Here is a 15,685-nt window from a genome sequence, read left to right as displayed (position 1 = left end):
AGATCTGAGGTTGTGATTGGTGCCTCCCGCGCAGTTTTATACACATAGCTTTCTTTGTGCTTGAGTATAGTCACCGTTTTGTAAAGGTCTCTGTTCCTTCACCCCCATTGCCCCACGGCTTCAGTATCTGTGTATAACAGTCTGATCTTATGTACAAAAATGATAATGTAAAAAAAAAAAAAAGCTAGAGGAGAATTGTGGAAATAAAAAATATGTGAAAATAGTGTTTCTACATCGGAGTTTGGTGTTTTTTCATCTGTATTACAGATGTCGGATCACTCTAAGGTTTGTGCAGCTGCATCTTTAAAGCTGCTTAAGTGATGTCTTTTTGAATGTTTTTCATCTTCAGGTGGAGTAGTGAACTCTGCTCTGCTCCACCCCTCACCTCACCTGGTTTCCCCCGTCGCCCCCCCTCACTCCCCTCCACACTGTTCAGACCAGGGGCGGCAATTCACTTTCATAAGCCTGAATTGAGTCGGAGCCGCATCAACTATAACTTATTCTGCTCAACTTTGTGTATTTTGAAAAGCTGATACCTATTTAGTAGGACTATTATTTTCTGTAAATATTTAGCCAGGACGTGCATGTGTGAGCATCGTTATTTAGGTTATTTAAATTTTTATCCTTGTTAACTTCAATCATTGCACTGAAAGCACCTCTGTGCTTCCTTCAAATGGACTTTGTTGGAAATGAAGCGATGCTTCATATAGCAGGGTCTCAAACTACATTTCTCTGGGTCCAAAACGTATCGGGAGTGAATTGCCGGGTCCATAAGCAAACAAAAAAATGTTTTGAGGGAAAATACTATTGAGGAAACTGTCATTAATCATTTGTCATGTAATCAAGTAAAATGAAGGCCTTAAAAGTCACTGAAAAGCTGTTACTTACCCCCTGATCAAGAGGTTTGGGTTTAAGGTCAAGGACTAGAAGGTCTTGGCTTTCAAATGAGGCATCACACTGGCATATAGGCTGTAAACTCTCCTGTCAATATGCGTTGAGATTTTGATTTGCATAATTGGAGAGAATATCTTTAAACCTGACCCAAAGATGGCAGACGGCAGGTTGAATCTGATTCAAACTGGCATTAAATATACAATTCTTAGAAAATATATATTTTCTCCAAGACACAGCCCTCTCAATGCCATTGCTTAACTTTTTTACTGCATAGATTTGTCAAAAACACTAAAACTATGGCGTAAAACTAATCCAGCTGCAGTTCTGACTGAAATTTCACATAATCTCTTGTTCCAAAGTTGCCTGTTGTTTCCAAATTAATTCTAAAAATTCCCCTCATTCCCCTGTTTAAATCAATGTTTATAAATCTTATGAAATGTGAAGAAATGGCATTAGATCTGACTTGCTGCCACCTGTAGAACCCCTGGTATAGTATGGATAGTCTGGTTTATCTGCTGTCTGTCTCCTTCCAGCAGAGGGCGCTGTCCCACCATTTTCAAACACATCCCTGAAGACAAACTCACTGCACAAAAGTTCCGGTGTTTTGCAAATGTTTTATTGACTGTTCAAAGACCCGACCAGAACAAGCACCTGCACAACGGAAACATAACAAATGCGAGTATATACTGTCAGAGAAGCGGGTCAGTTTGTACTTGTGGCATGCGCGCGCGCGTGTGTTGCTATTTAAAGGCTGACGCTGCGCAGAGGAGCGTCACTTTCACACGTGACATTTACACCTTGGTCTGTCTCCATCAGGCCGCCCTGTGAACAGGTAACAACACAAGAGATTACACCGATGGGACAAAGGCTTAACGGGGGGATTAGGGCCAACACCTGCCCCTCCTTTGGTGTCAATGATGTTAGATTTAAACAGAGGATTACCAGTTATTTGAGTCAATACTCTTCACCAGTTCAGCTTTACCCCAATATAAAAGCTTCCCGACTGGAAATTACAGCCTATAGGCCAGTGTAACACCTCATTTGAAAGCTAAGACCTACAAAACTGATCCAAACCTTCTTGTCGCCGCCTTTACGTCACGTTTTTGTTGCTTTTTCGTCATTTTTGTCATGTGTTTGACATATTTGCCCCACAAACATCTGACACACATTTTCAGAAACTACAAGGTCTTTCAACTACGGACTACAGGCTGTAAACGAAAACATGGCAACGTTTTGTAGGTCTTTCTTTCTATAGGTCTTTTCTCTGTAAAGAAAACTATTATTGTTTTGATATTTGCCTATTGTACATATAAATTTGTGCAATTTTCTTTCTTTTTTTAGTTTTCTAACTCGTTTGGGTCGTGGGCCGAAATCCAGCCCCCATGGCGGGTCGTGGGACGCATATATTGTAAACGACTGTGGCCTCATAAATAACGGCTACACTTATTGTACTTCATCAGCCTGTGTCACATGTTCCTCATAAAGTCATTATTCATTCACTCCACATTCGATGGCAGTAAATTACTTTTGTAGCCACAGCCGCCCTGGGGCAGACTGACCATTTACCACATGGCTATAATATGCTGTTTATATCCCGATCTCTTCTTATGTCAGTGCCCTCTGCTGGGCACGTGTGGAATTCTTTCCTTTTTTTAATTTAAGCTGCCCCCTAGTGGCTGGAGTGAGCAAACTGGTTATTTCTTTAAAGATCCATAACTCCGCACAGGAATGCGCTCGAGACTTGCATTAAATCATCTCCTTGGCCTTGACCTATGTGTGCTACAGAAATAAAGTTGACATTGACAAAACTGTGAAACAAACACGGCGACAGGCAACAGTCTTAGCTTTCAAATGAGGCGTTACTCTGGCCTGTAGGTAAGTCTCCAGCCGAGAAGCTTTAGGGCAGGCAAATCAATGAAAAAAAGCTGTATACGCCATGTGTCTGTAGTGCAGAGACCTCCAAACCTTGATAAGGAAATACAACCTATGATTTTGCCGTTATTTAATCGAAGTTTAGTAACTACTAGATGTGAAATGATCAAACCAGAAAAGCCTTTGTCCCACATTACATCAATCATAATCTTCGCATGTCCTCTGGTCATTTCCTCCGGTTCAGTCCGTCAGTCGGCAGCAGGTTTAAAAAAAAGAGACAAAAAGTGAAGCTTCATTTTGTGCTGACACCAAAGATTCACTGACTTTAGTTTGAAAACATCAGGAGCATGCAGACCACCGGGAGTTATGAGGAGCTGTCCACACGGAGCGGCACGGCACGGCACGAGTCTCACTGTGTTTACATATGAGGGAAATGTGCGGAGCAGATGCCACTGATTCTGTGCTCATGAGAGACACTACAGGCAAAACTGGTCTCTGCCTGTTAACCCCCGAGCGCACTTTCTCCAGTTCAGCTTTAAATCCATGAGGTCACAGCATATGGGCCAGAGTAACGCCTCATTTGAAAGCTAAGACCTATTTGGTTACATTTTCATCCTTGTTTTCGTCTAATTTTTGTTGCTATTTTTTACTAGATTTGGGTAAAGCCAAACTGGAGAAAAGGTGCTTGGTTCAGATGGGGGTTAACATAAAACAAAAGTAACCCTAATATTCACAATAACATAAGTTTCATTATTGCACTGATTCAATGTTTTAAAGCCATTTTCTCTACATTCAAACCTTCAAAACACCCTGATGAAGGCGCAAGCCGACACGCGTTGGTGTGCTTTTTAATGTCTCTGGCCCATTAATAAAGCCTTTTATACTTTTGCAAAATATGAGTGCCTGGACCTGATCTTTCTCTCCACATCCCATTGCCTCCTTCCATGAGCACCATTTTTTGCCGGATACCAGAAGCTCCCTGTTCTAATTTCTACTTCAAAACTATATTTTGAAGTTTTTTTCAGATACATTTCTTAATATTTAATTCCTAGCCAGATTTATTGAGTTTTGAATTTCAAAAAACAAGGAAAACTTTCAATTATTATTATTTTATTTTTTTTTACAGATTTTTCCACTAACAAAAGCATGTTTTAAAGCAATACTAAGTAACTTATTGACCTTAATAAATCCTCTTCGTAGTCCCTCTGGGCACAACACACACTAATGGAATCACGAAGAAGAAGCTAACAGGCTAACGGGCAAAGCTAACTGCGGGCTAACGCCGCTTTAAACAGTATTTACAGCCAAGTTTGAGTGAAAAAAATATTTCCATTGTGTAACTGGATGTACAATATCCCTCTCTCCCTTCGCCTTCTCTGTCAGTGTAGTATTTACTCTCACGGACAATTAATAAGTTTAAAAAATCGCAGCGTGCTACGACACCTGCAGTGGCGCTTATGGCCTCTAGGGGCATGAGTTACTTAGTACTGCTTTAAAACTAAGCAAGAAATAACAGGAATCTTGCAATACATTTTTTTTTATCATACTTTGATCTCTCTTAATTTAAAACGTTTCCCTTTTCACCTGCAGTGTCTCGCCTTAAATGGCATAATTCATCTTAAAAACATCGTAAAGTAATATGTAAACAGAAACATGCAAAGTTCGTAGTACGAATGACCTTTTAAACCGTAGATCCTGTACACATTAGTAAAAACAGACAAGAAGCTCACACCAAAGTGGTCATTGTCATTGTCAGCGGTTTTTCAGTTTTCCAGTCAAACTCCATAGAAAAGATCCCTCCTGTATAATCTGAGCCTCACTGCTGAATAAGATGATTTACAGATAACAGATATAAACTGAGCTGATGTTTGCACTTTTGGCTGTGTTGGATTTCGGGATTAAGTATCAGTATCTTGTTGCAGCTGATCGTCTTTATATAAACAGCTTCAGAGCCAGTCAGCAATATCTTCAGTCCACCAGAGGGGGGTGCTGCTCTGTAACTTCAACATATGGAAGATAAAGCAAGGCTCATTAAAAGTCATTGACTGAATCTGCTAAAATGAACTGGATTCAAACTGGGATTAGATTTAATTTGGGGGAAAATAATGAAGGACATTGTTTTTTTTGTTTTTTTTACTACATAAGTGTCAAATACACAAATACGTCTAAACACATTCATCTGCAGTTTTGGCTGAAATTGCACTTATTTTTCAGTTTTTTGTATCAAAATCAATCGCTCAGATGAAATGTTTGCAACTCTTATTATTTTTGCATTTGTGGCATTAAAAATATGTTTTTTGGGGGCATGAAAAAGCATAAAACTCGACTTGCTGTAGATATGATTCCTCTTATACCATGTTTAACAACATCAAAGTAAATATAATAATGGTCCCCAAAAGTCAGCATCGCCACCAATTTTAGATCAAATTCATTACTATCCAGAATTATACACAGTCATGAAACTGAAACCAGTTTGTACAGCGTGAGCCTCGGAGCTTTTGCTTTCCGGCCTCCACAAAGTCAGTGAAATCAGATAACCCAATAATCAGAGCTGATGAAATTTCTCTTTTGAAATCTGAGAATCTAAAACTCCGGGTTCTACGTGAGCCAGAGCAGATTTGGATTTTCAGAGCGACTGAAAAGTCTCCCTGCCTCTCCCTTCAGTCAGGCCCAGCAGCAGAACCAGGTGGAGGATCATGTTTGGGCTCGGACTCAGTGCTGTCCTTCTGGAGCTCAGTGGACACAGGTTTAGTAACTCAAAGGTCTGGGGTTCAAACTCAGTCAGCTCTGTCTTATTTCTGTAGTAAATGTAGTAAGTAAAATACAAATAGATGTGTTTGTAATGTAAAAATGTGTGGGTGAAGAAAAGAGAGTCCGGTTCACTATGTTTAGATTTACACTGTTGTGGGATTTCCGTGGAGAGTACGAAAACTGTATGTTTTTATAAACCTTATGGTATGGTATAAACAAACTTGCACTCATGACCTGTAACGAAGCCAAGAAGGAGCGACTGTTCACCCAGAAAAAGGACCGGTAGAAAATGTTCTAATGTTCCAATCTTGTTTAAATTAAATGTATGTTTTTAATGATGTCAAAACGTATAAATCCATGGTCAAGTATTCATCTACATTTAAAATCAGTGTTTGTACTGCAACATCAACCTGCCCAGGGCCTACAGGTGGAAATTAGCATTTTTGCTTTAACCTGGTACAATGCATCTTTCCTTTTGGTCAATGTTAAATTGTGCACTGTCCCTGTCTAAATAAAAAACATACCATACCATGGTATAAGCAATGAGGAAAACAATGTTTGCATTTGCCCTTGTCATTTGGTAAAATAATGCAATTATAAAAAATTTCCATTAGAGTAAATGGGGAGTTCTGGTCATCACTATGGTAACGCTATGACACATATGACAAGGGTTTCACTGACGTTTTTGTTTGGAACAAAATTGAGTAAATTTTCACCAAACTATGTTTTTTACTCCTCATATAAATGTTATTGCACTTATTTTTCATTTTTTTTATACATATCAGAGCAAATGGAAACATTGTTTTTTCTGATTGCTTATTTAATAAAGTTTTAAATAATGAATAGTTTTGATACTCTCCACAAAAACCAGGCGAAATTACATAGTGAACCGGACTATGTGATTTAAACAGTAAATAATCCGAGCTGAGGATGGAGTAATATCATGCATATGTGCAGCGCCTTAACCACTCGACTGTTGGAAACACACTGTACTTTATCTACAAACACATTATACATTTATTTAATTGATAATTGTATTTTTATCAAATTTTTTAAATCAAAATACTTTCAGTCTTTCTATAAAATCTTTAAATCTGTGTCTTTGTGACATTAGTTTGGCGTCTTTGCTGTATTTTCCCGGTTAGTTCATACACATGTGTTGAAAGATCAGAAAGAAATCAGATTATATGAATATCAGATTATGCTGTTTACATGCCCATCAATAATCTGAGAACTCAAGAAATCAGATTATGATCAGATTATTGGTCCTTGTGTAAATGTAGCCAGTGTCGCCTGATCCTTGAGATTTATTTTTACAAACATTTTATATTCTAGAGCTGACTGCAGCACTCCCTTCAAAGTATGTTTCTCTGTTTCCATCTAATATATATTTATGCCTTTATGACATACTTTAGAGTAGTAGAGCCGCGCTGAGCCGTGCCGTGCCGCTCTCGTGTGCACACGTCTGTAAATGTCCGGTGCAAGTGCCGTTATGTAGATCTTATGTAGTGAGAATCCTGTGCGAGACGTTGAAGAAAAGTGGCGTAAAACCCCGGACTTCGTGTCGAGTCTTGATCGAGAAGAGAAAAACGGAAAAAAAACAACAGTCCGATTCAGAAAACGTCCTCCAGCACCTGGCAGATCTGCGCGAAAACCTCATCCGGCGACCGCTCGGCGTCGATCTGCGGAGACAGACACAACATGGCCGCCGTGAGACACATTTACAACGATCGATGTCCCGTCGATGTGTCGTCTCAGCAGGAGGAACTGTTTGAAGGAGCTGTACCCTGGAGTAGTTTTCTCTCTTACTTTTACTCTACATGATCATAGTAATACGTTGGAACAAATGGCAGTTCTGGCGGCCATCTTGTGACTGGCCCTTCTAACCCAGTGCAATGTAATTAAATGGGAAACACCACTTATTTCCTTGATACTGTTTTTATCTATTCTTAGTTATTATTTCATGACTCTTTGATAATTGACTCTGTGCATGACTTCAAATCATAACAACGCCGCCCAAGAACTGACTTCCTGTTTCGATCCAGCACGCCAAAATAAAAGCACACAGCTCGTCTCATTGATTAGTTTGGCAGGTTCTTGCAACATTACAAGAATATAATTAAATACACACATTTTAAGTGTTTTATCTGTTAATAACTGCTGAACTAATAAGATGGTGCTTTTATTATATGAAGAAGTCACTTCTTGGGCAGTGTTGTTATGATTTCAAGTCATGCACAGAGTCATTTGTGACTGTCACATCAGGCAAGAAAATAATGTTTTGCATTTTTATTGGAAAGAGAGACTAAAAGGGGCTAGATGCAAGTTGGTCACTTTATACTCACTACTGCCACCTCAGGTCTTGTTCGTAACTGCAGCGTCTATATTAAGCTCGTGCATGACGGCACTTTGGACCCGAATTAACAACTTTTTGAGTGACAGTGCAGTATAATCCCTTTAAAGCAGGGGTGTCCAAAGTGCGGCCTGGGGGCCAAAAGCGGCCCTCAGACCAATTTATGGTGGGCCTCAGCCTCTTGCTATATCGGTACACATCACCAGAGATGGACCTTTTTATTTGAAATGTAATAATTCTATACAATTCTAACCAAACAACTAACATTTTATTGTGAGAGAGCTGGCATGAAGGTTTTAAGCTTAAATAGAGGTATGGGGCACAATTTAAACCTCTGCTAGTCGAAGGTTTTGCGACACTAACTACTGATCTACGGCCCTTCATCCCGTGTACGCTTCAATATGAGGCCCCCCCATGAAAAATTTTTGGACACCCCTGCTTTAAAGGAACTATACGGAGTTTGAACATGTTAAAACGAAGTATTTTCCTTCCCCTACATGTTCCAGCCATGTCCTCCTGTGTAGAATGAGCCCAGACCTGTTCACCACAACTGCCTCTAAAATCCTGCACTGTCAGTCAAAAAGGTGTTACTTCGGGTCTGAAGTGCCGTCATGCACGAGCTTAATATAGAAGCTGCAGTCACACGTATGACCTGAGGTGGCAGTAGTGAGTATAAAACGTGCATCTAGACCCTTTAAGCTCCATTTGTCCATGGATTTTCCTCTGTCAAACACTGTGGAAGGAATGGAGAAAACAAAGCTACGAGACGTTTCAAAGAAATGACCTGATCCTGACTGAGATACTTAGACTTAGAAGAATTAAACCAATCACAAACAATGAGTGTATCTCACATTCTGCTGCTGAATCAATGAACATTTTGCATTGGTTTCTACAGGGGTCAGTCTTGCCGGCCAGTCACAAGATGGCCGCCACGTTTGCCACGTCAATGAGCGCCATTATTTTGAAAACCAAATGTGAAAACAACCTCTGTGATAATAACCTCTGTGAACATAACCTGTGTGTAGCTGAAACCACAAAGAGACAGTTCATCTTGTGACATGGAAACATTAAACCTGGAATGTTCCACAGTGTGGCTTTAATTGTTCATCCTAAAGGTGACAGCGTTGGTGATGTGACACAAACAGCACAGTGCAAAGGCAATATTCACACAGGGCTTCAAAGAATTAAATGAAAGTGGTGAGGCCTGTTCAGTCAGCAGCTTGTACAATCACTGACTCAGAGGAATGACCTTTAACGTTAGCTTATGCAGTTCAAATGGTTCATTATAAACTTTACCAATGTATGTGGGCGGGGCTTTAGCATCAGTCAGGTCACAAGAGCACATCAGACTTTGACTTTGAATGAAGCATGAACCAAACACTGTATGTAAAGCGTGATGTCTTCAATTAAACATCAAGGTGTTATTTTTCAAACTCACAGCATAATATTTGCTCTACTTTGCCTACAGTTAGCAAAATATTAGATTTATATCAGGTCTTTGTCTAAATCATCATTAACAAGTCCGATTCTTCAGGAAACTTTGCAGAGTCCGTTAGCAAGGCTCAATGTGTTTTTCCTATAGCCGTTAGCATTAGCTTTCAAACATGGCAAATTAGGAATGATCCAGATGTTTTCAGCTGTTGTCAACCCATCGACCACATTTAGGTCAAAGCCTCGTTAGAAATCATTCATGAATGTTTATGAATTAGCATAAAAGTGTCCTCTGAGCTAAATGCTAACTCAAAGTTCAGTTCAGTTTCTGCTTTGTGTGGCTCGGACACACATCCAGTGGCTGCTAAACATGATCTTATTATATGTAAATGATAAAGAACCGCCTTCCCCATTTTGTATGGAGATTGAAAGTTTAATTTAAACCGGTCTGGGATTCGTTGGCTCGCGAGAGAATGAGACGTTCAGTGTCACGTTCATTTCTGAATGAATAAAACTCCTCATTACACACTTCATCACAGCCTCTTGTAGATTGGTTTGTGATATATAACTTTAAAGGGGCTCGATGCAAGTTGGCCATTTTATACTCACTACTGCCACCTCAGGTCATATGTGTAACTGCAGCTTCTATATTAAGCTTGTGCAGTTGTGGTGAACAGGTCTGGACTCATTCTACACATTAGGACATGGCCGGAACATGTAGCGGAGAGGAAAATACATAATCTTAACCTTTTTAAACTCTGTATAGTCCCTTTAATGGTAAAAATAGAAACAGCGGTTGGGCTGGGGCAGGTTTGAAACTGTTCCAAATGGGGGTCCCGCGGGTTGAAAAAAACCTGACCAGTCATTTCTATGATTGTATGACTGGGAGCGGGACAGCACCGGCTCGTCTCCATGGAGATATGGAGGCTCTACTTTGACTACAGCTCGCTAAATATACCGTATTTTCCGGACTATAAGTCACACTTTTTTCCTAGTTTGGCTGGGGGTGCGACTTATACTCAGGTGCGACTTAAATATCAAAATATATTATTTCACATGTTTGTTGTTTTCCCACTGAGAGCCGCAAGAGGGCGCTCTATGCTTGTGTACCAGTATCTGCTACTCCTGTACCACTGGAAAAAAAAAAGAAAAGAAAAAGGTAATCGAGCAGCAGAAAGAAAGGTTGGAAACTTGTGAAGGACTGGTGAAAAGCGGAGGTTGCTCTTACTGCAATGAAGAAAACAAAAAAGCTAATCACGGCTAAAAGATAAATGGCCACAGTTAGAGGAACGAGTTCGAAAATGAGAACTTGTAAAACGGTGCTAACACCTCGATGCCCAGGTAGTTGCCAAGGCTGGTGCGACTTATACTTATACTTATATACTGTATGTTGTTTTCTTCTTCATTATGTACTTTTTGGCTGATGCGACTTATAGTTCGAAGCGACTTGTAGTCCGGAAAATACGGTAAGCTTTATACCTAGTCCTCATCCAAATGCTTTTCTTTTAATGACTCGCTTCATAGAGTTCGGGAATGTGACGTCATATCGCTAAGCATTATGGGATTAGCAGCAACTGTAAACTAATGGAGATTTTAGAAGTTAAAATACTGGAGTTATTGTTTGCATTAAAACACTTGGACACCACAGTGAGTTAGATGTATTTACCAGCAGTAACTCAGCAGCTAACTGAGCTGTTCCGCGGCTATTTTCTCCACTTTATAAACAGTTTTTAGCTAATGTTAGTCAATGGAAATGTATTCTAAAAGCTGCAAAGATGGCCGATCTCCATGGTAACTGTAGACTTTCCCGAACTCCATTGGCATCCTGTTTTGAGTTTTGCAAAAGATTAGTTGCTTTTCTTGTGACATATAATCTAGAATGTTCCGCAGTGTGGCTTTAAATCAGTAAAAAGTCTGGTGTAATAAAACAAAAGTAAACTCATGACTGCAGCCACAGACCTTAGTTTGTGTTTATGACATTACAGTTGCCATAGTTACCGTGCGGAGCAGACTCTTGCGCTCATAGTGCTGTGTGACGGCTCTGCTCTCCCTGACGAACTGATCGCTGCTCCGCTCGCTCTCCGCCTCTCTGTCTGTGTCCGTGTCCATCCCGGCGCGGGACGTCCCGCTCCGGAGCCCCCTTTGGCACATTGTCTCAGGAGAGCAGCTCAGCAGCAGCACCAGGCTCGGCTCTCCCAGCTACAGCAAAACAAAAACACGGTTAAGAGAGGAAGGACATCTGCCTCAGGGGTGTAGACACTGGTGCTGGTGATGAAGAGGAGGAGATGTTTGATGGTTTAATGTGTTTCTTCTTTACTGAACACATGAGAAAACTAAATCCTGGACCATTGTTTGATCAAAGCCTTCTACAAACAGTGCACATGGTTCATCTGGCAAATATAAATGCTGGTATTTTTTCCATTACATTGTGCTTTAAAGGAACAGGAGATCTCCTTACCTGAGCTTAGACGAGTTGATGTTTACCTGTCTGGTCTGGTTTTCTAAGCGGATAAAAAGGGGAACTATATTCTCAGGCGTAATAACATCTTAGGAGCACTTTGACAGCCGTGCAGTAAAGTGAAGATATTCCTGTGCAGACATCAATGTGCTCTTAAGGTGATATTACGCCTGACAATATAATTCCCCTTTTTATCTGCTTAGAAAATCAACATGTTTAATTTTGTATAACTAGACTTGGATTGTGTAACTGCTCACGTAACCGGATTAAAATAGGGGGAAACGTGGAAGAGCTTGGTCGCTTCTAACTTCATAGAGGAGTTCAAGTTATCAAGTTAATCTGTACCTAAACAGTTTATATTGAATAATTGAATGTATTTCACTAATTATAGGCTGACTACACTAAAAAAAGGTACTAAGAACAGTAACAATTTTCTTTTTGTTTCATCTCGAAATCATTTGGGGACCCCCACCCAAGGCCTCGTGACCCCCACTTTTTTGACCCCCACTGCCATAGAGGAGCAAGGAGAGGCTAAATGCAAACAACATCTTTGGTCTTTTTGCGTGACTGAGGACACAGCTACGATACCGATACCTGAACGACAGATTTTTCGATATTTATACTGAAATATTTGCCATCGAGAACCAGAAAACAGAACAATAATGTTTAATTTGACCCTTTATTTACTTTTATTTTCAATACCAATAGTACCTAAACCTTTCTTTTCATATAACAATACCCAGCCCTAACCATAACCACACAGAGGAAAGTGAAGCATGAATAAAGTGTCTATGTTTTTATATTTTCCACGTGAAACTACATGGAAACACTACCGGAGTCTGTTAAAATGAATGTTAATGGGACGTTTTTAATCATAATTTCAGTCTTAAAGGCATAACTACTGCTTGTTCAATAACAACCTGTGCGGAAAATACCATATTTTATTCAATAAGCGACACATTAAGTGACCCCATATAGTGTAAAGGACTGTGGCCTCATAAATAACGGCCTAAACTTATAGTGCTTCATCAGCCTGTGTCACATGTTTCTCATAAAGTCATTATTCATTCACTCCACATTCGATGGCTCTAAGTTACTATTGTAGCCATTTACCACGTGGATGTGCTGTTTCTATCCTGATCTCTTATTACGTTAGTGCCTTTTGCTGGTCATGTGTGGAGTAATTTCCTTTTTAAATTTAAGCTGCCCCCTAGTGGCTGGAGTAAGCATCCTGGTTATTTCTTTAAAAAATCCATAACTCCGCACAGGAATGGACTAGAGACTTTTTTTTTTTTTGACATGCTCAGGAATTCATGCTCCTCAAAGGGCCACATTAAATCATCTCCTTGGCCCTTGACCTTGACACATGTGTTCGAGGATAATGGCCGGTTCCAAAGCCCTTGAGAACCGCTGCTTTAGACAAATGGAATTATAAAAATAATGTTTTCTGTGCCTGTCCTCCTTTTCCAATGATCTGTGTTGTATTTTAAAATGTTATCTACAAATATTTCTCTACAATCATCAAACCTTTACAGCCATGTGAAAAAAATGTTTATACTTTGTTAGGTCTGATTAAAGTCTGTTACAAAGCTACATGTTTTCTCTGATGTAAATGTGTCTTTTTGCTTCCTGTTCTCCTGCTCTTTATCCTCTGTGTCTCCGTCTGCTGCAGATCCTGTCTCCGAGTGGCATGTTTTGTTCCCCTCTGTCGACCTGTTTGTTCCTATAGGCTCAGTGTTTTGATCCTATAGCTTTCTGCCTTCGAGTGCTGTCGAGTTGTTTGTGTACATGAGGAAATGAACAGCCCGAGACGCCGCAGGGATGACACCGGGGAGAATGAGCGAGTCCACAGCGAATCTGTTACTTTTAAAGATTATTTGATGAACGTTAAAGCAACAAATTTCGCCTGTTAAACACAATAAAATACAAGCGTTTTTGGAATATTCCGCAGCGTGGCTTTAAGTTTCCCAGTTGTTGCAGTAACTTTAAGTGCATATGACCGGTTTTAATGCTTTTGAAAATGACTTATCAGTTGCATAATTATCATTTTGTTTCCCGTCACAACCCAGTCCAAAAGCAAACGAGCCACGGGCGGCACAGCAGCGCAGCGGTTAGTGCTGGTGCTTCACAGCTAGAAGGTCCCGGTTCTCCCTGTTCTCCCTGTGTAGGTTTCCTCCTGTTTCCCCTACCATTAAAAACATGTACAATAGGCCAGGGTGTTTGAGAGTGTGAGTGGGGGACAACAGATGGAAATTAGCCTAAGGCTACAATCCGTTGTGGCATATTTACATGCATGAGTCCCATGTATGTTCATAAACATGCACTGTCCCGACCAAATAAACCAATAACTAACTAAAAGGACCTAATGTGTTCTTGGGTTGTTGTGTTTTGAATCTCCCTTTGGGCACGGGGCAGTTTACTTTTGGCTATTGATGCACCAATCCAATACTGGTATCGAATATCAGAGCCGATACTGAAAAAAATATGATATCGGGTATCGCATACAAATATCCGATACTAAACCGATACCAGTTTTGGCTTTCACCGTTTTAAAAACACAACTTTCACCAACTAAATTTAAGTAAATATGGACATGCTGTGTGTCATTTTGAAGGGCAGAACCTGGAGGGGAAAGACGAACATTCACTTTGCCTCTCAGAGAAAGCCACTTTTAAGTCTGTTGGTATCGGTTTAAATCGGATATCGGCAAATACTCAAGCCCCCAGTATCAGTATCGGAAGCAATAAAGCTGGAACGGTGCTTCTGTAGTTGAAACACTCGCAGAACTCTCCTGTCGAAATGGTCCAAATGTCTTTGTTACGCCTTCGAGGCATAACTTCTTCACCGACCGCTCCACATGCTCGTGGAAGCAGCAGCATATTGCGAGAGTGTGAATACATTTGTGTTCATTGCAGATAAATGAGCGCGAGCTGTTGTTGTTTGTTGTGACCTTGTCCTCGTAGCCCTGGGCCTGCCTCACGTCTCGAGGGAAACCGCAGATCACCGAACTCCTCCCCATTCGCACGGACGAGGACACGGCTTCACACAGCAGCTCCAGCAGGCACTCCTGAAGACACGCAGGGAAAAAACACAAATCATATGTGCGGGATTAAAGCCTCTTGACAGTTTTCAAACCTTGATGACTTTGATGAATGCGGCCTCTGGAGGGGAAATGTTTAAAACAACAGATCAGGCCTTCACGAGGTCCCAAACAGATGCATTTAGTCAGACCCTGAGGCATCATTTACAAACAACAGGGGGCGATGCATCAGGAGGCGGGAACTGTGGCACCTGAAGGATCTTGCACTTGGCTCCACTATGCAGACATTTTGGATTTTTTGGGCACCTTTGTAAGTGTTAATCAGAAGTAAATTGCCTGAGGTGGTCAGTTATTTGATTTCATTACTTGAGTAAAAGTACAGATGCTGAATATAAATGATACTCTAAGAAAAGTCAGTCAGATGTGGCTGGGTTGTGGCTCGAAGGACTTGAAAATTGCACCCAAATTCACCTTCTGTGCGGCAACAAGACGGGGACAAAGGTTCTCCCTTGTCGTGAGTCAGTGGTGTTGGCAGTACATCTCCAGCCTTGAAAAGCTTTTAACCTCTTAACCCCCACCTGAACCGAACACACTTTCTCCAGTTTGGCATTTCCCAAATCTAAAAGCTTCTTGAGAAATAGCAACGGAAAAAACCAAGACGAAAATGCAACATAAAAAAGTGACAAACGAGCGACAAAAACATGCCGGAAAAGCAACAATAATAAACGAAAATGTGACAAAAACACGACAAAAAAGCTTTAAAACCACAGCAAAGAAGTTACAATCAGTTTTCTTTACCCAAATCCTGTAGGCCAGTGTAACACCTCAATTGAAAGCTAAGATCTACAAAACTCATCTAAATGGATCTTTTTCCTCACGTCATCAG

The 15,685-nt window shown here is 40.5% G+C and overlaps 1 protein-coding gene across 1 annotated transcript in view; it reads right to left on the bottom strand.

The window, feature by feature from the left end:
• Positions 1-6,945: 6,945 nt before the first annotated feature.
• The window catches only part of ak5 (adenylate kinase 5), a 156,440-nt gene continuing 147,700 nt past the window's right edge, over positions 6,946-15,685 (bottom strand). The window contains exons 12-14 of the mRNA XM_079569766.1: positions 14,710-14,826; positions 11,300-11,500; positions 6,946-7,199 (exon numbers count right to left, since the gene is read on the bottom strand). Of these exons, the coding sequence (XP_079425892.1) occupies positions 7,131-7,199; positions 11,300-11,500; positions 14,710-14,826 (387 nt within the window). The 3' untranslated portion in view covers positions 6,946-7,130. The remainder of the gene's footprint in view (positions 7,200-11,299; positions 11,501-14,709; positions 14,827-15,685) is intronic.

Source organism: Gobius niger (assembly GCF_951799975.1).
Source record: "Gobius niger genome assembly, chromosome: 13".
NCBI classification, from domain to species: Eukaryota; Metazoa; Chordata; class Actinopteri; order Gobiiformes; family Gobiidae; genus Gobius; species Gobius niger.
The sequence above is the reverse complement of the archived record's forward strand: the minus strand, read 5'-3'. Positions and strand labels throughout refer to the sequence as shown.